This window comes from Kogia breviceps, chromosome 15 (genome assembly GCF_026419965.1).
Source record: "Kogia breviceps isolate mKogBre1 chromosome 15, mKogBre1 haplotype 1, whole genome shotgun sequence".
Lineage (NCBI taxonomy): Eukaryota > Metazoa > Chordata > Mammalia > Artiodactyla > Physeteridae > Kogia > Kogia breviceps.
The window spans coordinates 66,483,724-66,507,420 of record NC_081324.1 but is presented as its reverse complement, the minus strand read 5'-3'; the positions used below and the strand labels follow the sequence as shown (position 1 = coordinate 66,507,420).

The 23,697-nt window shown below is 50.6% G+C and overlaps 1 protein-coding gene across 4 annotated transcripts in view; it reads left to right on the top strand.

The window, feature by feature from the left end:
- LOC131742379 (E3 ubiquitin-protein ligase RNF185) overlaps positions 1-23,697 on the top strand; it is an 87,250-nt gene that overhangs the window by 45,250 nt on the left and 18,303 nt on the right. Inside the window, exon 1 of one of the 4 annotated variants that reach the window (XM_059040137.2) lies at positions 17,233-17,663. The exons of the other annotated variants lie outside the window; for them this stretch is intronic. Within the exon in view, the coding sequence (XP_058896120.1) occupies positions 17,611-17,663 (53 nt within the window). The 5' untranslated portion in view covers positions 17,233-17,610. Of the gene's footprint in view, positions 1-17,232; positions 17,664-23,697 lie in introns of those variants that run through there. 4 annotated transcript variants of the gene reach the window in all.

The following is a 23,697-nucleotide window of genomic DNA, read 5'->3' as shown; positions in this document are numbered from 1 at the left end:
AGGCAGCTCGGTTTCTTGAAAATAACAGACTTTAATGTCAGATTTGTTCCTCTTCTCTGAGACTGTTTCCTTATCAGGAAAATAAAGGTGTTAATCATCTCTGTCACAGACTTGTTGAAATTGAATGAAGTCATATATGCCGAGGGTCCAGCTCATGGTAGGCACCCACTGAATGGTTGGAATCCTTGAGAGTGGGAGCTTGTCTTTGTATTCTACAGAGCATAACACAGCTCCTGGCCTGTAGTCATTCCTCGTCGGAGGCTGGGTGGGCATTTGTGGCCCCCCGTGGTCTGAAGTGGCAGGGCCGTGCTCAGATCTGAGAATGAGACAGACCGTAGACGGGCACCATGTGCTGTAAACTCCAGCTCCCACACACAGCTCATGTTGCAAAGCATCCCCTATGCTGATATCAAGAAATTTAATTGACCTTTAAGCACTTGTCTCCACCCAGGGGATTACGTGGGGGGTTGGCCTGGAGAGCTCTGGCCTCTGGAAGAGTTGGATCAGGAGCATTTTTCTGCCCTTTCAGCTCTAACTCAGAGCTCTCTAGTCTTCTCTGTGGATCTGATTGCTTTGGTTACTCCTCCTTGGTTACCCTCAGGGAATTTGATTCCACTTTTACTTTGCCTTTTAGTAAGATAGGAGCAGAGTATCAGAGCTGCAGGGGCCTCTGGCTAGTCTTTTCATTTTACAACTGAGGCAAACAAGCAGCATCAGAACCCAAAGAGTTCCCAGACTGAGGCTCTCCTTGGCCTCCAACCCATACGGTTGTATTTGTTCCTGCTGTTTTCCCATTTGTATGAATATCTTCTAACCAGAATAAGCAGGAATGGGTAGAACAAGCCAATCTTTGGGATTTCTGGATTCTCCTATAACTAGAAGAACCACCTACTATATGATACAACTCCTTCATATCACAGATGCAAGGCCTGAAACCAAAAAGTCAAAAAGTTAGACAGGACATGGATGAAAAGAGCTGGCCCTAGAACTGAAGATGCTAGCCTGTTAGAGTGCACTGTGTATGTGTGTGTGTATAAAAGAGACAGACACACAAATACATGCTATAAAGAAGAAAGGCACGTTATCCTGGTGGGAAAGAGTTCAGGCTATGTAAGAGACTGTCTGGTTTCAAATCCTGGCTTTGCAGTTTATTAACTGACTGTAGGTGACTTCCCTGAACTTCAGGTACCTCATCTGTAAAATTGGGATAAGAATAGTACTCATCCCACAAGATTGTTCAGGAGGATTAAATGTGATAACCTAGCATAGCATCTGACACATAGAAAATTTTTAATAATCAGCAGTTGTCACTTTATGTTATATTGTGAATGTGTGTCTATATACACCTACATGCATACGTGTATTTCTCTTAACACACTCATTGGTCATCTGATGTGGAGCCTTGGGGATTAAGGTTAACTTTGAACCACCCTGGCACAGTTAAATCAAAGATCATGCCTATGGGGGAAGCAGAGCATCTCGGTTCAGTCTCTTATTTGCAGCTTTGCCTCAAGAATGGAGTCTTTCTGATCCAGCTCTACTGAAAGGATGCATCTCCTGACTCCTGAGCTTTCCCACGAAAACTGGATGGCATGGAGCCCTCAGATGGAGCCTGGTGATTTGCCCTGGGGAGGCTGGCTGCTTTGGAGCCAATTTGACTTTTTCCCAAATTGGAGGAATATCTTCAGGGCTGGGAAGGATTGTACTTGTCTGGCCCCAGAAGAGACCTGGGTTATGAGAAGCCTGAGGCATTCGCCTGAATAGTCTTTTAAGGTCACTTCCACCCCAGCTTATCAGTGATTCTCTGATGAATTCAGAGTGTCTGTGCAGGCCTGCTAGAAGCAGGACCCTCCTTCCGTGCTACCCAAAGTAATTCATTCTTCTTGACTCCATTCCGGCCTCGCTCTTACCCAGCTGAGCTCCAGTTACAATAAAGGAAATGACTTTTCTTCTCCCCTTCCCCCATACCTTTGTTTTCCTAGTCACAGGGTGGGGCTGGATATTGAATGGAGAAATTGCTGGGGTTTGGCTCAAACTCCTCCCCTCGCTTTCTCCTTACACTAGCCCATCCCCTGTCTGCAACCACATCTGTAATCTTACCTCTTGCCTCCCATAGCCTTCTGCCAGATTCTCAGGTGCCCAGACAATAGGAAGCCACTAAGGCTGGGACCTGGGGCTGTACTTTGGAGGCCAGCTAACATACCTCCTGGAAGTCTGTAATTGTGCTGGTGCAGTTGGGCACCCAGCCAGGATCTCTCTGATCTCTGGATGCTTGGCTGACCAGCCCTCCCGCTTCCTCTCCTCAGCCTTTGCAGCGGGCCTGTTTGGACTCCGTACCTCTGGCCTTCCTTCTTGAGCAGTGCCATTGGTTCTAGAGCTGGGGCCATTCTCTCTGAAGCTCTCAGGAACTGGCTCCCTCTCGCTGGGGGAGGCCAGGAAAGCAGCCGGACTGCACATTGTTTGTAGTTGAGGTTAAAATGAGAAGCTGTGAATGGTGACCTGGTCTCTTGGCATGTTGGCAAACCAGGGAAACTTGACGAGTTTTCTGATGATTGTCCTTGATTGTCCTTTCCCCCTAGTCAGAGGTGTTTGACCAAGGAGGAGAGATTGTGGGAGGAGGGAAAAACTGCCTCTGTAAGTCTTTATGGCCCCTACCTGGAACTCTGTTGTTTGACCCGATTCCTGACAGCATTATTACAGGGGAAGCTCTACCATTCTTAAGGCTCCTGGGAACTTTCAGGACCTCCTTTCTCAGGATCGCGAACAGCTTTCTCTTTTGAGAAGTGTTTCCTAATGGCAATGCTGTGGAAAAGGGATGATGCAGATAGAAAGCTGTTATCACTTAATCAAGCTACAGACCATTTCCTCTAAATTTGTGACTCAAGGAAAGGCCAACGAAGAAATCACACACGTAGCGACTGAGACTGTGGTATGGCTGACGGGCTGGCTGACAGTGTTTTCTGCGGTGCTGAAAGCTGTGCTCATTTTCTCACCCACACCCCCATCCAAACAAGCGCAGTAGAATGATAATTACAGTAACAGGTACCATTTATTGAGTGCTTACTCTGCACTAGACACTGTCCTAAGCATATGTCATGTACATTATCTCATTTAATTCCTAAAACAACCTAATAATGGTGGTACTGGTCTTACCTGTTTTACAAATATAGGGAAATGGAGGTTACTTGCTACAGTCACAGAGCTAGTAACTGGCATAGCTGGGATTTGAAACCAGGCATCCTGACTCCTTGCTTACCAGAGTCTTTGCATTCCTGACTAGGGCAGTCATTTACCCTACCTGAGGCTCGATTTCCTCTTCTGTACCTTCAGGGTGAAAAAAAATCACCCTCCACACACTGGTGGTGTCAGATAGCACTGAAGGACATTGGTTCAAAGGCTTCATGAACTCTAGTGTCAATAAACGAGCTGTTAAATTTCTCCTGGGTCTCTGGCTCCTGGCGTGGGAGTCAGTGGAGCAACCCTGCCCTCTGCTGTTGTACTGTTGGTGTTGCTGTCCCGTTTATTGACCCAAAAGCCTTTGATTCTAGTTTGTCTAGTTTATCTCTAAGGAAACAGACAGCCAGCAGGTCATTAAGGCTGGCTGCTGGACAGGGGCCTGGGGCCTGCCCACAGAGAAGGGGAAGGACAAACACCTGGGCTGCCTTCTGCCCCCACAAGGGACTCCAGCATGAACAGAGTGGGACTTCTAATATTTAGCAGCGCCTTGTGACCTTCAGTGTGCCTTAATCCTGCTCTGTTCTTTGGAAAAAGAAAACTAAGACCCTGTAGAAGCCCCACATTGGCTGTCCAGGGCAAAGATGGAGAGATGGAGAGGGTGGGGGTGGGGCCAGGGATGGACGACTGATAATTTACTAAGCATTGTATTGGGAGTTTCACTTAGATTATCTGATTCAACCCTCATGGTAACACTACAACCTCATTTTATACAGGAAGGCCCAGAAAGGTAGAGTAACTTGCCCAGGGTCACACAGCTGACACTCGGAAGTTAGGTCTCTCTGGCTCCAAAGAAGGGTCTTTTTTCCACTGTGACTCCCACGAAAGAACAATAGACCTGGAGTCAAAAGACCTGGATTTGAGCCTTAGCTGAGCCAGGCCAGCTGTGTAACTGTGGGCAAGTTCCTTAGCTGTGATGAGCCGCAGTTTCCTATCTCTAAGATGGTGAAAGTAACCCACCTCATGAAGTTGTTGTGAGGATCACGGAGGTAACAGATCAGAGAGCATTAAGATGGGGTGGTGTAAAGGGTCAGCAGCAGCACGTAGCAACACTGTGCTTCTGAGCCGTTCTCATTTCATTTTGAGCATCATCTACTGTATTAAAGCACCCAGTTAGCTGCTGTCAGGGACACAGATTGGACCTACTGGTCATATCTCCCAACTGGTTCCCTCAGACAGCTGAAAAACAGATCAAAACTTGGAGCGTTCCTAATAGTGGGCTGTAATCTGGCTTCCATTCTGTTTCTCCGTTGGAACATTCCCTTGGGGGTGTCCCAGAGGATAGACTCAGCGGTCCGTCCACCGGCCACTCTTCAGTCCTCATCTTGTATGGCCTCCCAAGCTGCCCTGGAGGTAGTCAGGTGAATCAGAGTTTGAAGTCAGGCTGCTTGAGTTTCCATCCCAGCTCCTCATGAGTCACCACCTTAACCTTTCTTTGCCACAGTTTCCTCATCTATAAAAGAGTGAAATGGTTCCCACCTCAAAAGGTTGTTGTGCAGGGGCTTCCCTGGTGGCGCAGTGGTTGAGAGTCTGCCTGCCGATGCAGGGGATATGGGTTTGTGCCCCGGTCTGGGAAGACACTACATGCGGCAGAGCGGCTAGGCCCGTGAGCCATGGCCGCTGAGCCTGCGCGTCCAGAGCCTGTGCTCCGCAACGGGAGAGGCCACAACAGGGAGAGGCCCGTGTACCACAAAAAAAAAAAAAATTTGTTGTGCAGACTAAATTTGAACATGTATTCAGAGCCCTCAGCAGAGTTCCTCGCCGTAATTAAGACTTAATATATGTTAGCGTTTAATGTCTCGGTCACTCTTTTTTTATATATAAATTTATTTATTTTATTTATTTATTTTCGGCTGCATTGGGCCTTTGTTGCTGCGTGGGCTCTCTCCAGCCACGGCAAGCAGGGGCCACTCCTCGTTGCGGTGCGCGGGCTTCTCATTGCAGTGGCTTCTCTCTCTGTGGAGCATGGGCTCCAGGCACGCGGGCCTCAGCAGTTGCAGCACGCAGGCTCAGTGGTTGTGGCTCGCGGGCTCTAGAGCACAGGCTCAACAGCCATGGCGCATGGGCCTAGCTGCTCCACGACATGTGGGATCCTCCCGCACCAGGGATCGAACCTGTGTCCTCTGCATTGGCAGGCAGACTGTCAACCACTGCGCCACCTGGGAATCCCTCGGTCACTCTTGAAACATTCCCTTCCCTTGGCTTCCCTGACATTCCATGCCCCCCCTCGTTTTCTCCCACTTCTCTGGTCATTCCAGTTTGCTTACCCCCGTCTATCCAGCTCTGAAACATTGCCGTTCCTCCAGGTGAGCTCACTGTTCCCTCCCTGGGCAGTCTCACACATCCCCATAGCTCCTGTCCTCCACACGCTGATGACCACATACTCCACATACTAATGGAATCAGTGTGCAGTCCAGACCTCTCCACTGGGTTCTAGACTAGCTATCCTGCTGTCAACTTCACATGTCCATTTGGAGGTCTTGCAGGCATCTCAGACCCAGCTGAGCCTTCAGTCTTCCCCCCATAACTGGCTCCTTTTCCATTGTAACCTGTCCCGTTGAATGGCGTCACCATCCACCCACTGCCCAAGCCAGAACCCAGGTGTCCTTCACTATACCTCTTCTTTCTCATCCTTATATCCAAGCCTGTCAGTTTTATCTCCAGATTATACTTTGAATACGTCCACTTCTTTCCATTTCTCCTATCACCACCATGTTCCAGGTTACCATCATCCCTCACCTGATGACCACAGTAGCCTTCTTTTTTTTTTTTTTTTTTTAACAGTAGCCTTCTAACTGTCCATGGTCACTCTGGACCCTCAATACATTCTCCACAGAGCCGCCAGAGTGAGTGATCTTTAAAAAGAAAATAAATCTGACCACGTCACACTCTGTCATCTCTCTGCCCTCATACACTTCCCAACGACACCCCAGCATTCTTGGATAAAGGCCAAAGTCCTTTCTGTGGCCTGTAGAGTTCCCCGTGGTCTGGCCTCACCCCATAGCCTCCTGTTTCGTTTCCTCTACTTCAGCCTTGCTGCTCTTCACAGGTCCAAAACTCGCCCTTCTTCCTTTTTTTTTTTTTTTTTTTTTTTTCGGTACGCGGGCCTCTCACTGTTGTGGCCTCTCCCGTTGCGGAGCACAGGCTCCGGACGCGCAGGCGCAGCGGCCACGGCTCACGGGCCCAGCCGCTCCGCGGCACGTGGGATCTTCCCGGACCGGGGCACGAACCCGCGTCCCCTGCATCGGCAGGCGGACTCTCAACCACTGCGCCACCAGGGAAGCCCATCCCTTCTTCCTTTTGACAAGGCCTTTGATCCTGCTGCCTCTGCCTGGAATGCTCTCTCACCCTCTTTTCACCTAGTTAACACCTGCTCATCCTTCAGGTCTTTACCTGGATGAGGAACGGATGTCTTAGGAAAATAGTTACAGAATAGGTTGTGGCCCTTGTTTTATGCTTTCATAGACCTTCCCTTGAAGCTTTTTTTGTGGGTTTAATCTCACATTTATTCATTTGCTCATCTCCTTAGTGACATCCTGAGGTCTCTAATATGCTAGCATAACTTGGTCAGGGACCACAGAGTTTTCTGCCCCTTATGTGTCACCATTGAGCACATGTTGGCATGGGAGGGATATTTGTTGAATGAATTGCCTTGGGTGGCCAAGAGATGTGATGAAAGTGAGGCCTTTCCCTGCCCTTCCCCTTCCCCACATCCTTCCCTTAGCAGCCACCGTGGTTGCAGTTACTGTAAATGGCAGGGAGGAATTGGTTCTGGACGTTGGGTTATTTGGGACAATTGCCTACAAGTGTCGAGTGAAAAGTGAAAGATTTGTCTTCTGCCCCCAAAGGAGCCAAAGAGGCTGACCCAGGAGTCCTCCTGTCCAGCAGCAGGTCTTGAGCTGTACTCTGTATGTACAGTCCAGAGAGGAGCAAGCCCTGGAGAGAGAAAGAGAAATGTTCAACTATGGCCCAAACTAGTTATGAGCTGTCCTGAAATCTGACAAATCCGAATTCTAATCACAAGTTTTAAAATTTATTTGTTTTTCAAATTTTTAGAAATCTTTGAAGGATGGCATTAGCTAAAGATGCCCATTGAGTATAAAATGGGGGAAAAAAAGAATCTTTTACTTGTGGGTGATTTATGGCAGGGAGGGGGTGGATGGTTTGGCGATTCCCCAAGAACTTGGAAATGAAGTTTGTCCTCTGGGAGTTAAACTAGTTGGATCTGTGTGTAACAAGAGCAGTATTGTGTGGTAGTTAAGAAAGACTCTAGAACCGGATTGCTTGGGTTCGAATCCTGGTCCTGACATTTATTAGCTGTTCACCTTGGGCAAGTTACTTACCCTTTCTGTGCTTTCTTTCCTCATCTATGAAATGGAGAAAGTAGCCTAGTGCCTGCCTCGTCATGTTATTGTGAGGGGTGAGTGAGTGAAGCCATGCATGGCCCTGGTGGGACCAGGGCTTGCAGAGTGAGTGCCCATGACTGTTAGCCATTTGTTAGTAGCTCCCAGGGAGCCCAGTGTCTGCCTGGGCTGATTAGTACATGAATTGGTGATTGTTACATATCTAAAGAAGTAATGATTTTTTTTTTTTCAGTTAAAAATTAGTTTAAAAACCAGTAGAATAATGAGTGGCCTACAGTGAAACAGTAAGTGAAAAGTCAGGCAAAACTAGAAGTATGTCCACATAGAGATACTGAACCTGGGTTTAGTCACCAGAAGGGCGTTCTTTGTTGTAGGCGGGGCTGGTTTGGCTAGCTCATGGCTGCCAGAATGAAATTTCTCTCCATGGCTCCTCATTTCCCTGTATTTTAAGTCCATGCTCACAGTGCAGCCTTCTGATGCCTAACTTGGCTTCCTGGGATTCTTGATGACAGGAAGGATCAGGGAGCAGCACCTGTACAGGAGATGTGGTGTTCTGATTTCAAGTGCCAATTCATAAATGGACAGAGGTTAATAAATGGTTAGGGTAGACACATCCTAGAATGTCTGCACCTCTCTGGATACTGAAGTCCTGTTCCTGGACCTAAAAGGTCAAAAATGAGGCCTGAATTAGGGTCCTGGATTCACCAAGGTGACCCTAGCCTTGGAGAGGTCTCTGGGCGTTCAGCCAGTCAGCGTTTCTCTGACCACAGCCCTTCAGCATTGACCTACTGGTGTAGAATGTTTTGCTCACCTAACTCCTTCCTTTTACAGAGGAAGAAATGGAAGCCCAGAGATGTTCAATGGCTTGCCTTAGATCACACAGCAAGTTTGTTGTCAGCCAGGTTAGATTTTCAGGTCTTCTCTGCCAGACATTTCCTGGAGATTTGTCAAGGTATCCAAAGGACTCTTTCCCCGTGCAGTCAGGGGAAGAATGTGTAAACACAGCATTTGACACTGAATGTTAAACACTCAGTTTTCTAATATTAGTGTTACAGAGCAAGAGTGGATAATTATCTACAAGGGGTTTTGACCCTGTTCTTTTACAGCTCATGCAGGCAAATCTCAGGTGTTAAAAGGACCACCTCGGTGGAGACATGGCCTGAGGATGAAGCCATGGTCTGCTGTTAGTGAACACTAGTTGGCCAGCAGGCTTCAGTGGACGTACACACAGCCAGCTGTGGACTTGAGACAAATGCCCGTTCAGGGAGAGGAACTGACAGCTAAGGACCAGCACTCTGGTGTCTCAGGCTTTGTGTTTTCTTCATTGGGAGCCTCTGCTTGCTTAAATACCTCTGATAACTCCTCACCACCTGTGGGTGGCCTGGCTCTTGGTGGTCTGCCGTGCCCTCTTCCCCCATCCCAGCCTCCCCTCTGCTTGCTCTTCACATGCGCCCTGCGCTGCGGCGGATGGACCTTCCTCTGTTCCGCCTCAGTGCTTTTGCACATGTTGTTCCTTCAGGTGGAATGCCTCTTGTCTGCCTGGCAATCAGCCTGTTAGACTCGGCCGATGCAGCCAGTCCTCTGTGGAGGAGCCTCCCCAAATGCACCCACACTCCTCCCCACCAATCAGAGGAGCCTTTTTCTCTCTCTTTGTTACTCTCCTTGTATAACCTCAGTCGTGGCCCTGTCAGTATCTGTTTACACGTCTAACATCACTCTCGGAGTATGAAATTCTCTGAGTCCGGAGCCACATCCAGTTCATCTTTGTTTCCCAGAGCTCGGCAGAGTGCCAAGAACGCAGCGGGCACTCAGTGCTTGTTGGGCGAATCATGTTTTTATTGAACAATGATCTTTCTCTTCTGACACTTGGATAAGGCCCTTCCAGTGCACATCATCCCCATATCTTTGTTCTGCAGTATTCTCCCAGGCAAAAGCTCTTCTTCTGAAATGGGGGTATAGAATAAGACCTCTGTCTATAAATGTCATTCTGAAGTCTAAAACCAGCAATGCTGCAGCCTTGAGGGATGACATGCTTTCTGCACTGCCCAGCCCACTGTGCTAATTTGCCTTATAGTTTTCCCGCAAGGGCTAGAATCCCTCCTCTCTTGGGCAGTGCTGGAAGGGTGCTAACAAGTTCTCTGTCTCCACACTCCTCCCTATTACCAGGAGAAACCTCCCAGTACCTCAAGTCAAGTTTGAATTAGGGTGGTTTTCTTCTACGTGTCAGTCACCTTCTGGTCCTGCCTCGCTGAGGCGGCCCGATGGTGATTCTGGTTAGAACAGGGGGTGCCCCACTCTGCTCCCATCAGTAGCACTGACTCTTGCAGCAGCACCAGCTGTTTTTGTTTTTGTCAGCCCTTGCGTTTTGTTTTGTTAACTTGTTTCAGTTCCAAAGGCTGCCTTTTCATGAGAAGACCCTATATTCTGGATTCACCTTTTCCCACTGTACCTTGAGCAACACTGCGGTGTCAGTGAGGAAGAGACAGAGACAGCTACTGTGTGTTACACGTAGTAAGAACAGCACCAGGAGGGTGGAAGTCCCCAGGGAGCCAAGGCTGTACAGAATGTCAGCCACCAAACATTTCTGTACTTAAGCTGCATCTAGAATAAGAAGATGAACAAGCTGCCTTACAGTCATTTCCTCATTTGTAACACGGGGATGCTAGTGATTTGTGCTGCCTGCTTCTCAGGGTTCGTGTGAGAGTAGAGTGGAATCAAGTGGAAGAGCACACAGGAAAGAGGAAAGCGGTGGTTTCAGCTTTCAGTCTGCATCAGAAACACCGGGGCTTCTATTAAATGCAATACTTGGGCTCGCTCTCAGCAATTATTATTATATCAGCCTAGGGTAGGTCCAGGAATCGTCACTTTCAACAAGCTGCCCAGGGCTGTCCAATGCCACAGTTCTTTCGACCAAACTTAAAAACACCACTGTAAATCAAATAGTAAGCATAAAATAGTTATTTGAGGCAACTTTAGTGTCTTGGACCTGGAATCCAGAGTCTTGGGTTAAATCACAGCTCTGCCAATTCCTAGACCTGTAACCTTGAATGACCTTCTCTTTGGACTTCAGTTCTTCATACATAACAAGGAGATGACATCCCAACCTCACAGGGTTATGAGAATTAAACAAAAGTGTATGAGAACAAGCCCACTCCAGTGCAGGGCTCATAGAACTCAGTCAGTGTTTTACAGAAAGGGAGCCAAGTGTCCACGACTTCTGGAACGTGGTGTCGTGTTAACAAACACGGGGCAAAAGACAGTCCTTGGCATCCAGCTTAATCAGGTATCCTGGAAATCTGGAGAGAACCTTAGAGATACAGTCCAGTCTCTTGAAACTCGGAAGGGAGTGTAGAAAGCCCAAGATGTATGAGGGTACCCAGTCACATGAAATGTGTTTAGATTTTCAGACTGGAAAAATTATTTCTTAACATTTTGAAGGAAGAAAAAGCAGGGAGACCTTATTGGCACAGCAACAGTTAGGTACTTTTGAGAAACCGTGGAGATGGGGTAATACCCCAAGTATAGTTTGTTCCATACCTGCTGTGTACCAGGCATTGGGGATCTAATAGTGAAATAAGAATGGAGGTCTCTAACTGGCCCAGTTTTCAAAAAGGAGGAAAAAAGGAGATCCTGGAAAAAGTGAACTTAGAATTCTTCTGACTTGACTCCTTCACAGAATTCTGAATGAGATTTTGTGGACAAATTCTGGTGGAATTCTGTGGAATTTTGCAGATGATGGAATAGGTGGACAGTGAGCATTTAGGAAGGGGGCTGATCACGAGGATTCAGCAGTGGTGGATCAGTCATGACTGTTAGACCAGACTTCAGGTTTTCACTGGGTTGTTGGTCACAAGACCCTCTCGATTTCCACAAGGCAATTGCTTTCATGATATCCTGACAATAAGAATGTGGGCAGAAAATCTAGAGAAATCAGATGGAGGAGTTCAGCATACCCAGCACTTTGGGGCCCTGGGTAGGTGTTGGAGAGGCTGGATTCCTGAATGCCTCATTAGGGTTCCTGTCGAGGAAGGGGCATGGGATTGGAGGTCAGCAAACCTGGCTTTTAATCTCATTCCTGCACTTCCCCACAGTAACCTTGGATGGATTACCTAACATCCCTCGGCTCTCCTTGCCCTGTCTGTGCTGTACGTGCTCCTTTTGAGGTTGTTGCAGGGACTAACCTGGATGATGAGCATAAAAGCCCTTTGTAAGTTGAAAACGCATTGTAAACCTTAGTTATCACCACTCTAGAAGTTGCTCATAATGGGGGTCCTGAATCATTTACTAGGCATCTGCGAATGTCAGGTGTGGGCCCGATGTGGGCCTCATGTATTCGATCTGGAGGTAGACAGGTACGGGCTCCAAGCCCCTCCTGTGTGTGATGTGCTTGGGGGTGTGTCAAGGAAACCCTTTCCAGAGGACACTAAGTGCTCTTTTGGAGGTAGGCCTGGAAAAAGGAGGATAAAGAGGCTTCCCTGGTGGCGCAGTGGTTAAGAATCGCCTGCCGATACAGGGACACGAGTTTGAGCCCTGGTCTGGGAAGATCCCACATGCCGTGGAGCAACTAAGCCTATGTGCCACAACTACTGAGTCTGTGCTCTGGAGCCCGCGAGCCACAACTGCTGAGCCCATGCTCTGCAACAAGAGAAGCTACCGCACTGAGAAGCCCGCACACTGCAACGAAGAGTAGCCCCCGCTCACCACAACTAGAGAAAGCCTGCGTGCAGCAACGAAGACCCAACGCAGCCAAAAATAAATAAATTAATTTTTTTTTTAAAAAAAGGAGGAGACAGTCACCAGCTGGAGGTGGAGGAGGCTGCAGGAGCTAAGGGAGCAAAGGCTTGGGGACTGCCTGGGGAGAGCCTACGTGGCTGGGTCAGGAAGTAAAGTGGGGCAGGAGATAGCCAGAGTGGTGACCCCAGAAGGGAAGCCGGAGAGACAGCCCTGGAGGTCCCAAGTGCAGGGCACCCAAGCAGGCTTTGCCTCTGGACAGGAGCACTAGGAAAAACACGTGAGGAGGTGTTTACTCTAAACCATGGGACGTTTTTTTTTTGGCTGCGCTGGGTCTTTGTTGTGGCACGTGGGTTTCTCTTCATTGCGGCGAGCTGGCTTCTCTAGTTGTGGTTCACGGGCTTCTCTAGGTGTGGCGCACAGGCTCCAGCGTTCACGGGCTCAGTAGTTGCGGTGCACAGGCTTAGTTGCCCCACAGCATGTGGGATCTTAGTTCCCTGACCAGATATCGAACCCATATCCCCTGCATTGGAAGGTGGATTCTTTTTGTTTGCTTTTTTTTTTTTTTCTCTTCATTGTTGTGCGCGGGCTTTCTCTAGTTGCGGTGAGCAGGGGCTACTCTTTGTTGCGATGCACGAGCTTCTTATTGTTGTGGCTTCTCTTGTTGCAGAGCATGGGCTCTAGGCATGCAGGCTTCATAGTTATGGCAAGTGGGCTCAGTAGTTGTGGCTTGTGGGCTCTAGAGCTCAGGCTCAGTAGTTGTAGCGCATGGGCTTAATTGCTCTGCGGCATGTGGGATCTTCCCGGGCCAGGGCTCAAACCCGTGTCCCTTGCATTGGCAAGCAGATTCTTAACCACTGCACTACCAGAGAAGCTCAGAAGGTGGATTCTTAACCACTGTGCCACCAGGGAGGCCCCTACCTCATTATTTTTAACATCTGCGTAGTATTCTGTCACATGGAAGTGAGATTGCATGTAGCCCATCCCTGCCGATGGACACATGGATTGTTCCTCATCTTTCAGCATGAAACCATGCTGGACACAGGTCTTGGCACGTTTGTAGGAGTATTTCTCTGGGCAAAATTTCTAGCAGTAGACTTGCTGGGACCCTCATCTGACTGCTGCTGTAGTATGGAAAGTAAGCTGGAATTGAGGGGGAGCAGAGGCAAGAAAAACAGCAGATGGTGATGGCGCCGCTCCCCTTCCAAGGTCCCTGAGCTCCCATCCCTGAATGGAGTCCTCCCGGCCGGTAGAGGGCCCCACACGGACACAGTTCCTTGGGCTTCAGGTTATCCGACCAGAGCTGCCTTCTGAGAAGAGGCTGGCGTGATTCATTCGTTCACCAGTGCTCCCCAGAGCACTCACTTGGGGCTGCTAGCCCTGAAGGCTGTCCTTGCCAGCCTTGCAGCCGCCTTGAAGCCCAGTGTCTCAGCTGGTTCCGAGGAGTCAGTTTGCTGGGCTCTCCGCCAGGTTTCCAACATGTGAAATGTGCAGGAGATTAGTACCTCCCCTGCCATCTTATCCCATCCGTCACTGCCAGTCCAAGGATCCCTGCAGTTGCCTCTGGCAGCCGCAGCCTCTGAATCCTGTGCCAGCTGCTCTGGTACCTAGAAGAGCAGCTTTCCACCCAGAACCAGTATCCAGGGGCAGGGGGTAGAAGTACAGCCTCCATTGTGACCTCCTGCCTCCCAGTTCTGGGGGGGTTGGAGCCCTTTGAAGTTGGCCCTGAGGAGCCACACGCTTGGGTCTGATCGGCCAGCGGCTTCTCACGTCTGGTGGTTTCGCATCCTTCGTGGTTCCTCCTGCGGTCTGGATTTATGGGGGTCAAGTGGACTCCACCTTGGAGGGGCCTCCGCTTCAGGTCAGCACTTGGGGAGGCGGCTACACCTCTTCTAGGGGGAGGCAGTTTTATGGCATTGAGAGGTTCTTACACTAGTTCCCCACACACCCACCCACCCACTGAGTCCTTTGTGAGGGGAGATGGGGGGATGGAGAGCGCGTGCAGCCTCCTGCTCGCATTCCTAGACACCGACTCACTGCACCCGCCGCCGCTGGAACAGCAGAGCTGTGTGAAATGTCAAGAGGAGTTATGCTCATGGGCTCCCTGGCCCCGTCTCTTTGTGGCTTGCATTTTCTTCCATCCGTACTCTGTTCATCAGATGGAAATCAGAGGGTGCAATTAGAAGATAATTTGCTAGTTCCAGACTTAATTTGGGGCCCCCTTCTTGCCTGATCGAATTACAGGGGAACATAATAGATTTTTGGTGAGAAATAGTTGGCTCTGTAGCTGGAAGAAAGAGAGCTCCCAGCTCTCAGCTGGGCCGGCCTTTCAGTATCCTGTGTGTTGTTCCCCCAACCCTTCCACTCTGCCCCACCTCCTCTGTGACTCTTGTGTGGCCCCCAGGCAAGGATCCTGATCCCCTCAGGGCCAGCTCAAGAGGTTTAAACTCAACTTGAGACCCAACGAAAACAAGGAGCCCTCTGCAACCTCATAGGGCTGAAAAACATTGAAGCTGGCAGCTATTTAGAGACCTCACCAAGGCCGAGACACAGGCAGCGACTTGCTGAAGGCCACATAGCTAGCCCATAGTGGTAGTAACAATAGTCTTAATGATATTAGCAGCTAACATTTATCAATCCTTAATGTGTTCCAGACTCTGTGCCAAGGGCTTATGTGCAGTGCCTTGTCGTATTCAAACCCAGACAGTCTGGCTGTGGGCCCAGGCTGGGCTCCAGCATAGCAGTGGTAGAGCTCAGGTTCAACAGCCTGGGTTCAAATCCTGGCTTCACCTCTCACGTGTACAACTGGGTGACCTCAGACAAGGGATTTAAACTCTCTGTACCTCTGTTCCTTCCTCTGTAAAAAGGGGGAGATCACAGGACTGCCAGCTGGTGTGGGTTAAAATTCATTTATGCTTGTAAGTGCTGCGTGTAGGGCTTGGGACAGGGTGAGTGAGGGTGAGCGCTCGTCCAGTGCTCCCTGCCTGCTGGCTGCCTCTGGAGCTGGAGTGTGGGGTCTGTGTGGCAGGAGATAGACGTGGCTGAGTTCTGCAATAATGCCAAAGGCTGGTCTTCATGATTAGAGGCCGGAAACAGTGTGGTTGAGTGTGCTGCCTGTGGAGCAGTGGTCAGCAGACTAGCCCACCGCCTGTTTTTGTATGGCCTGTGATTTTTACATTTTTAAGTGGTTGAGGGGGGAAAGCAAAAGAATATTTTGTGGCACATGAAAGTAACATGAAATTCAAATTTCAGTGTCCATAAATAAAGTTTTATTGGAACAGAGCCACATCTGATTGTTTACATTTTATATACGGCCACTTTCGTGCTGCAGTGACAGAGTCTGTATTCGTGTAAGCCTGCAAAGCCTAAAATGTTTGCTCTCTGGCCCTTTACAGAAAAAGTGTCCCAACCCCGGCTCTTACTGGATTTGAAACCCAGCTCCCCCACTTACCAGCTGTTTGTCTTCAGGCTAGTGATACAACCATTCAAAACCTCAGTTCCATCATCTGTTAAATGGGGGTGATAACATCTACCCTGTAGATTGGCCATTTAAGTATGATAGATAACAGATGCAGAGCACTTAACACAGGGCCTGGAACGTCCTAAATGCTAGCTTATAACAGGGTGCAAACACCCTCTCTTATTACACTCATTGTCCAGTCAGTAGAGGAATGGGAAAAGGCTCCCTTGACACCCAGCCACCACCTTCACCACAGGCTTTCCTGTCACAGTAACAGGGTGACTTCAGTGGAGAGGAGTGTGTGCCTGGTCGGAAAGAGCTGATGTCGCTCCCTCAAGTCCAGCAATGAGGTCTGGATGTGCCTACATCTTCTGGGGCTCTCCCAGTGGTGGGCCCTCGTTTGGTCAGTCCTGCAGCTGGGACTCTTCAGGCAGGCCCCACTCCAGATACCTGGCCAATCATCCCCACAGACACCGTGGGCCTTGTCCTCCGTCGTGCCCTGTTTTTTAGTTTGAGAAGCCTGGTTACCATGGACATCGTGGAAGAAGCACCACTGCCTGCTGAGGCCGATGGCTGGCATTCTAGGAATGAATGAATGAAAGAAAGAAAGAGAGAGAGAGAAAGAGGGGAGAGGTGACCTGGGCTCCAGGCTCTGTGCTCCTCCTACTTGCAGGAGGGCTTTGAAAGAGATCTTTCCCCTTGAAGAGGCAGAATGAAGCTCAGAGCTGAGACCTCAAGCTCTAGAGTCACATGAGTCTGCATTTAAATCCCAGCCCTGCCACTGACTAGTTTTTTGGCCTCGGGTAAGTTACCTAATCTCTCTGTACCTCACTTTCTTTGTGTATACCGTGGAGATAACTCCCATGTCAGAGAAATAAGAGAGTGTCATACTGCGCTTGCCACACGGAGAAACAGCAGGCGTCAGTTAACACCCTGGGCCTTGTTTCCTCATCCGCAGTGCAGCTCTGCCCAGAAGTGGAGTGGCAATCCCCAGGCCAGGCAGAGGGAAGGAATGAATGGGGACCCTAGTGCCAGCACCAAATCGATGCCAGCCCAGAGCAGACAGCCCAGAGGGCAGCTCTCTGGACCTGGGTCTCTGGACCAACGGCTCCTGCCAAAGGGGACCCCCCCCTTTAGGGGGTGTGGCTTGGCCTGGAGCTGTTCTCCTGTGCTTTTCTTCACCTCCGAGCAGAGTTACCGTCCTTTGGGCAACTCTTCAGGTTGGGGACACTTGGCAGATGTGCTCACCCCCTCTCCTGCCCTGCCCTTCCCCGAGCTCAGGGACGGACACCCAGCCAGTCCTGGTTATTGTCTGCGGCGCCAGCCTGCAGCCTCCCTCCAACTCAGCTCCACCCCTTGCCTGCAAGGTCTGTTTCCTAATAGCTGCTCCAACCACACACCTCGTTCCGCGCAGAGCCCCTCCCCTTCCTCCCTCCTTCCCCCGGCAGGGGTGGGGCTGGAGAAGAAGGCTAACTTGACAGCAGCGCCTCTTTCCTGGCTAGTCACCGGCCCCTGCCCAAGAATCCTTGTGTGTGTATAGCCTCCGCAGAGAGGTGCTTCTCTCGAGTCCTGAGGGGCGATCCAGCCTCCAAGAACTGGGGGGCAGCATCCCAGCCATGAGCCCCTGCGGGTCTCTGCTGGGGGGCAAGGGGCCCGGAGCGCTCACACCTCTCCAGCCCCTCCAGAGGGAGAGGTGAGCCGGGCAGCCAGCCCACAGCCAGCGGTGCCGGAGCCCCGGGCCTGTCATGGTGGCCGTCTGCCGGCTAGAGGCCCTCCCAGACGGGTTTGCAGCTGAGCTTGTGTATCTGATGTGGGAAGAAGATGGGGAGTTACTTGTCCGTCCAGGCTTACTTCACCTCCAGAGACCCCTTCCGGTGAGTTGGGCTCCGAGTCCCCTTCCCATCTCCTCTTTGGGCCCCTTGTCCTGAGGGGAGGGCAGATGCTTCCCTGAATCTGCTTCTCAGATTTCACTTGTCCTTTGACCGTGTGTCAGCCGAGAAGCCAGTGGAAGCTGCTTCCAAGCAGAACCAGGCTGGTGAAGGCTTCCCCCGTGTGCTGGGAATGGGAGGTGAGGGGTGGGCCCAGAAGGCAGCTCCTGGAGAGCTCAGCCTCTCCTTCCTTCCCAGACACACCTGGAAGAGCCTCTGAAGGGTGCCGCCGACCCGGCCTGCTCTTGGTGTTACTGCTTCCAGGGGAAGAGCACAGCTAGGGTGCTGTTCTTCCAGCTCTCACACGTCTTACCTGCAGGCTGTGCCGCCTGCCCAGGAATTTGTCCCAACAAGCAGGATGGGCAGGTTTTGCCAAACAGCATGGAAGCTGGCGAGGCCTGGGTGTGGGCAGCCCGGTCCACGGTAGGCACTCTCATTATACACGTTTGTTCTCTTAATGGCAGGCACCTTTGCCTCTGGCCTTTAAGGGCACCTGTGCTCCCTATGAGTACGGTTGCTGGGGAAAGGCCTGGGCAAGTGAGACTGGGGCAGCTGGCTTTGGAGTATCCTGAGCTGTGGGGCTGGCCCCCATGCCTGCCAGGTCCCCAGCCCTGAGCTTCTGTGGGGCTTTTCAGAGGGAGATGTGGAAACTTCTTCTCTACCTCTCACCTGCCTTTCTCTGCTCTCTGCCCCACCCCCCCTCCAACAGAAACTCCCCAAGGGGGTTCTGGCCCTCTGGGTCCCTCCTGAATGGAGCCATTCCCGGCTGGGGTGGGGCTTGTTTTCATTCTTTGGGAGCAGCCTGTTGTTCCAAGGTCTGCCTCCCCCTCACCCGTGGTCCTGGTTGACTTCTCCATCTGGCTTCCCCAACCCAGCCCCTTGCCCCTAACTCGCTGCTGCTGGAATACGTAGTCAGGTGGCTGTGCCCTGGGCAGAAAAGCAGAACACCATGCGGTTTCTCGGAATTACTGGACCCTGGTGGAGTGGTGGGAAACCCCTGGATTTGAGGTGGGGGGGGAACTGGTCCTCAGGGCTGACTCTTCCAGGCATCCTGCTATGCACTTTATCCTTTGATCTCTCAACAGCCTCAAGACGTTTTGTATCCCCATTTTACAGATGTGGCAACTGGTTTCAACATAGTTAACTTGTGGGGTCTCTCTGGCCCGCCTCATCTGTCTTCCTGAGTTTCTTCTCTCATCCTCATGAGGCTGCACCTCCCGCTGCATGTATCCCCCACAGGATCATTCTCAGGTTTGCTTTCCTCTTGAAGCAGAGAGAAAGCAGAAAAAGGGTCCCCGTAGTGTGCCTGGCATATGAAGGGATGGCAGAGACTCTCCTCTGCAGAGCCAGTGGGAATTGATCTTGAGTTGTACCATGTGGAATCAAGATGCCAAGTGTTTGAAGTAGCCACTGGGTTAAGCCAGTGCCTCATTAATCCCTCTTACTCTTAATCCTGCATAGGCAGCTTGGGGGAGGGGTTGTTCCCTTAGAAGCAGGAACATGTGCCCCTTTTAATCTCCAGGGACAAGACACAACTTCTGAGGAGCTAGAGTAGATAATGAACTCTCATCCTGGACCTCTGAGGGCCAGGCCACTGAAACCACCCAGGTCTGCCTGTCCTTTTATCTTTTTCTGCCCCAGCCCCTCTGGGCAACCTGACAGCCCTCCCCCCAACTCTGTTTGGCCAGCTGGAGTGGGAAGGGGGACGATGACTGACTGACTGGCCATAGACCCTCTCTGCTGCCCCCTCCCCCAAATGGGAGGCCACATTCCTGAAGCCACTTCTGAAGAGCTAGCCACACACGGGGCTCTGTGCCCCACAGGAGGGACCACCCAGACCCTCCACTCTCCCAGGTAGCAGTCTCATCATTCACCACTGTCCCTGCCTGGTCAGAAAGATGCTTCTGCCATCAGCCCTCTCCTTTACCTTTCATGGCAGCCCTCTGATGCCTCCCTGGGCCTCAGTTTCCTCCTCTGCAGAGCATAGGGACTGGACTTCCTGGGCTCCTGCACATGACTCTTGCCAGATTCATGGAACAAATTAAGTCCTTGACCCCAGGCCTTGAACACACAGGAGTTCTGGGGCTCTGGTTGCAAGGAGAGTGACGCAACCAGATTCCATGGGGACATGATCTGGCGTGACAGCGCGCAGGGGAGGGAAGAGGGAGCTGGGGATGAAAGATGTGATTTCTGTGCCCCCGGCACACCTGCCTGGCAGTTCGCACTCAGCAAAGGGCACTGTCTTCCGCTGCCCGTGCCACCAGCTTGAGGGGCGAGATGCAGTTACAAGTGTCCTTCCAAGTAAGAAAACACCTCAAATTGGAATTTACAAAAGAGGTAAATTAAGGAGTGACTTTTGTCTGACATCTTTAAAGGATTTTTCTTTTTATAGCTTTTCCGTTTAATGCCCAACATTGATTTAATGGGTTTGGTTTACACATTGTCTCTTAAAGAAAACAAGTGCATCTTTGTATTCTAAAGCAACCCATGTTTAAAGGGAGAAACTGTTCTTAACCCGGCCCAGCCTAGCAGTAACATTTGGCAGCCACCTTGGGACTCTTTCTCCTCATCTGAAAAATGAAGGACTTGGATGAGGTGAATGGTTCCCAACTCTGCAACCTATGTACCTCCTCAGAAACACACAAGCTCTTTTCCATTTTTTCCAAATACCGGAGGCTCTACCCTTAACTGCAGCAAGACGGCACAAATTGCTTGAAACTATTACAGCCTTCCTGGCTTTTGGTTGGAACTGAATCAACGCACTCTGGCAGCACTTATTTCTTGCTGATCAGAGGCTCATTATGTGTTTAGTTAATTTTTTCAAACAGGATAACAACATATCCATAATAATTACAGCTTAATTGACAGCCTGTTTCAGTCTACAGGGTCTGCAGGAAGGAGGAGTAATAAAGGGGTCTGTGGTGGTAGAACACTGGGCTCTTGATGGACCGGAGGCTCTAGGCTCCTGTTCTCTTCCCAGCCCCTGGGCCTAGGGAGGCGTAGCATCCCCAATGGTGACTCTCAGGCAGGGGCAGAGACCTGCCCGCTCTTCCGTCCACCCCGGTCACAGCTCAGAGGCCGGGGCTGGAAGAAGCTTCTTCCCAACAGTTTCCTGCTCATTCAGAGGCTAAGGATGAGCATCCAACCAGGCCCTCAACCAGGACATGGGAGAGCTTGTTCTTTAACCTGTGTAAATCCACTGTAATTGTGGCTGTGTGCTGCTTTTACCACATAAGGTTGAAATTTTACCTGTAAACATTTGGTCTGGAGAATTTGCATGTGACTGAGGGCTAGGCCTCTGTCTTATCCCACTTGGCTTCTGCCAGTACCTTGCCTATTTGGTCTCACACACCCTAGATGAACAGTAACTATTTCCTAATTGGTAGGAATTTATTATAATCAGTTGATTTCTAATGGGCTAGATGAATAATTCATTTTGGGACTGTCTCTATTTCCAGAAATGTGTTTGGTTCTGGGCCAAGAAACAGGTCCGTATTGCTTGGGCATGGCAGGGCAAGGGGTCTGTCTCCTTTTGCCCTTGGTGTTCTCAAATTAAAGACGGAGTTGGGGAAGTGAACACTTCATGGGCACCAGCTGTGGGCCAGGCTCGTGCTAGGCATTTGTATGTGATTTAATTCTCATCATCACCGGTGTGCAAATGAGGACACTGAGGCTCAAGAGTCATGAAGTAACTGGCTTTATGTGACACAGATAGTAAATGGCAAAGAACAAACCCAGATCTTGAAAAAAGTTATTTGTGAGACTCTAAGTATTATTTTTTTAAACCAATGTTTTCCCTGCTGACTCAAAAGGCCTCAGCTTGGATCTGAACCGCCCACTGAACTGACCATCAGGGTTTGGTCCACGGAGCTCTCCGTAGTGCTCGGGAAAAGTTCTGGAGGTTGTCAAGGCGTGTGGGCTGGAGGGTTTCATCTCCGCTCACTGACCGGGAGAGTGTGGTGGCTGATGCCTCCACCCCAGGTCTGGGCTCCACCATCAACCCCACCACCTCTGAGTTGGATGCCCTCTGGCCTGCAGCCAAGACAGATGTTAACTTTCACTTGAAACTTTAAAAACTTGAAAGTTGGGGAAAAGCCTTGGCTTTGGGGAGAGCATATTGTGGCCATAGCCCCTGAGAACCTGAGGTGGGATTCTTTTGAGTCGCACCTTACTTTCCCAGAGTGTGTTTTGGATTCTTTTCTTAAAAGGCAGAGTCTGCTGGGGACCAGCCTGCTGTGGACTCAGCAGAGGAGGAGAGTCGCTACGCCATTTAACTGTTGGGTCCTTGGGCTTAAGGAGGAGTGTCAGCAGGTGTTAACACTAGAAGGAACGCGAGCTCTCAGGGCTCCAGCCTCCGTGTTTTCAAAGATGCAAACCCCGAGGCCCAGCTTAGTGGACGTGCTGCATTGACAGGTGAAAGTGCACATCGGTTCAGATCCCAGTTCCGTCATGTGTGTACTGGGCAACTTTGCAGAAGTGACTTGACCCTGCTTTTCAGGCTCCTAGTCTGTGAAACAGGGATAATCCTATCACCTTGCAGGGTGTGGTCAGGGTTAGAGATCATGTAAGGCACCTCATAACAGCACCCAGAGTATGGTTAGCATTCCTGTAACAGGTCACCATAGCTGCTGTTAATGTCTAAGCTAGGACTCTAAGTCTACCCTGGCAACTTCCCAACTTCCCAACTTCCCCGGTGGCCTGGAACCACTTGTGTTCTATGACAAAGCAGCTTGGGGACCCACACCCAGTCCTCCTATCAGCTGTTCACCTTCCTGTTCTTCAGAGACACCTGTGGTGACTGACTTAGGCCATGCAGCTGGCTGTGCCCGTCAAAGGCATTCCTTGACACAGGTGTGTGCGTTAGTGGTGCTGCTCTCTGGCCAGGTGTTCTTCCTAGGAGGCTGGCGTGGCTGTCTCCTGCGTGCCTGCACTCGCTTCTCTCCTTGCCTCCTCTCCTGGGCCTGGCCAGGGCTACTTGCAGCAAACAAAAGCAGGATATTGGCAATGGAGAGAAGGACGTGTTTGGTGCTCCTGTGCCCCGCAGCACACATACTATTGCGAGGGTGTGACAGGGCCCAGGCCTGCGGTTGGGTGCAAATTCGTCTGCACCAGCTTTTCTCCCCTGCAGACAGGAGAGGGGTAGGGCCCAGTGACCATGAGCCCTGGAACTCTTGTGCTCCCACCTGGACTGCTGGTTCTTGTCACTCCCACCGTTTTCACTTTGGAAACATTTGCTAAGGGCTTACTCTGCCAGCCCTTTGCAAGGTGCTGAGTCTACCAGGAGTAAGTGGGACACTGTTCCTCTCCAATGAAGGAGGAAAGCAGATACCCAGAAACTTTACATCAGCAGGTGGCAGCAGGAAGGAAGCCCCTGCTTCTGGTGCTGGCCCTGTGCTAGGCACCTCACAGCAGTCCAGAACCTAGTTTAATCCTCACTGTTACCCCGGAAGTAGGTGGTGATGTTGCCATTTCACAAATGAGGAGTAAAGCAGCTGGCGCTAGGTCACTTAGGGGGAAAGTGGTGCTGAGACTTGAACCTTCGATCATCTAGGGAAAAGTCTAATCCCCTCATTTTACAGGTGGGGAAACTGAGCCCAGAGAGGGAAAGGGGCTTGTCCAAGGGTATGTAGTTCCTAAGAACTTGCCAGATCTCTCCTCCCAATTCAGAGTTCATCCAGTGTGCCTTTTTTTTTTTTTTTTTTGGCTGCGTCAGGTCTCCGTTGCTGCACGTGGGCTTTCTCTAGTTGTGGCGAGTGGTGGGGCGGGGGAGCTACTTGTTGTTGCAGTGCGCGGGCTTTAGTAGTTGTGGCATGCGGGCTGTAGAGCGCAGGCTCAGTAGTTGTGGCGCATGGGCCTTAGTTGCTCCGTGGCATGTGGGATCTTTCCGGGCCAGGGATCAAACCCGTGTGCCTGGCATTGGCAGGAGGATTCTTAACCACTGCGCCACCAGGGAAGTCCCCCAGCATGCCTTTTACGTTGA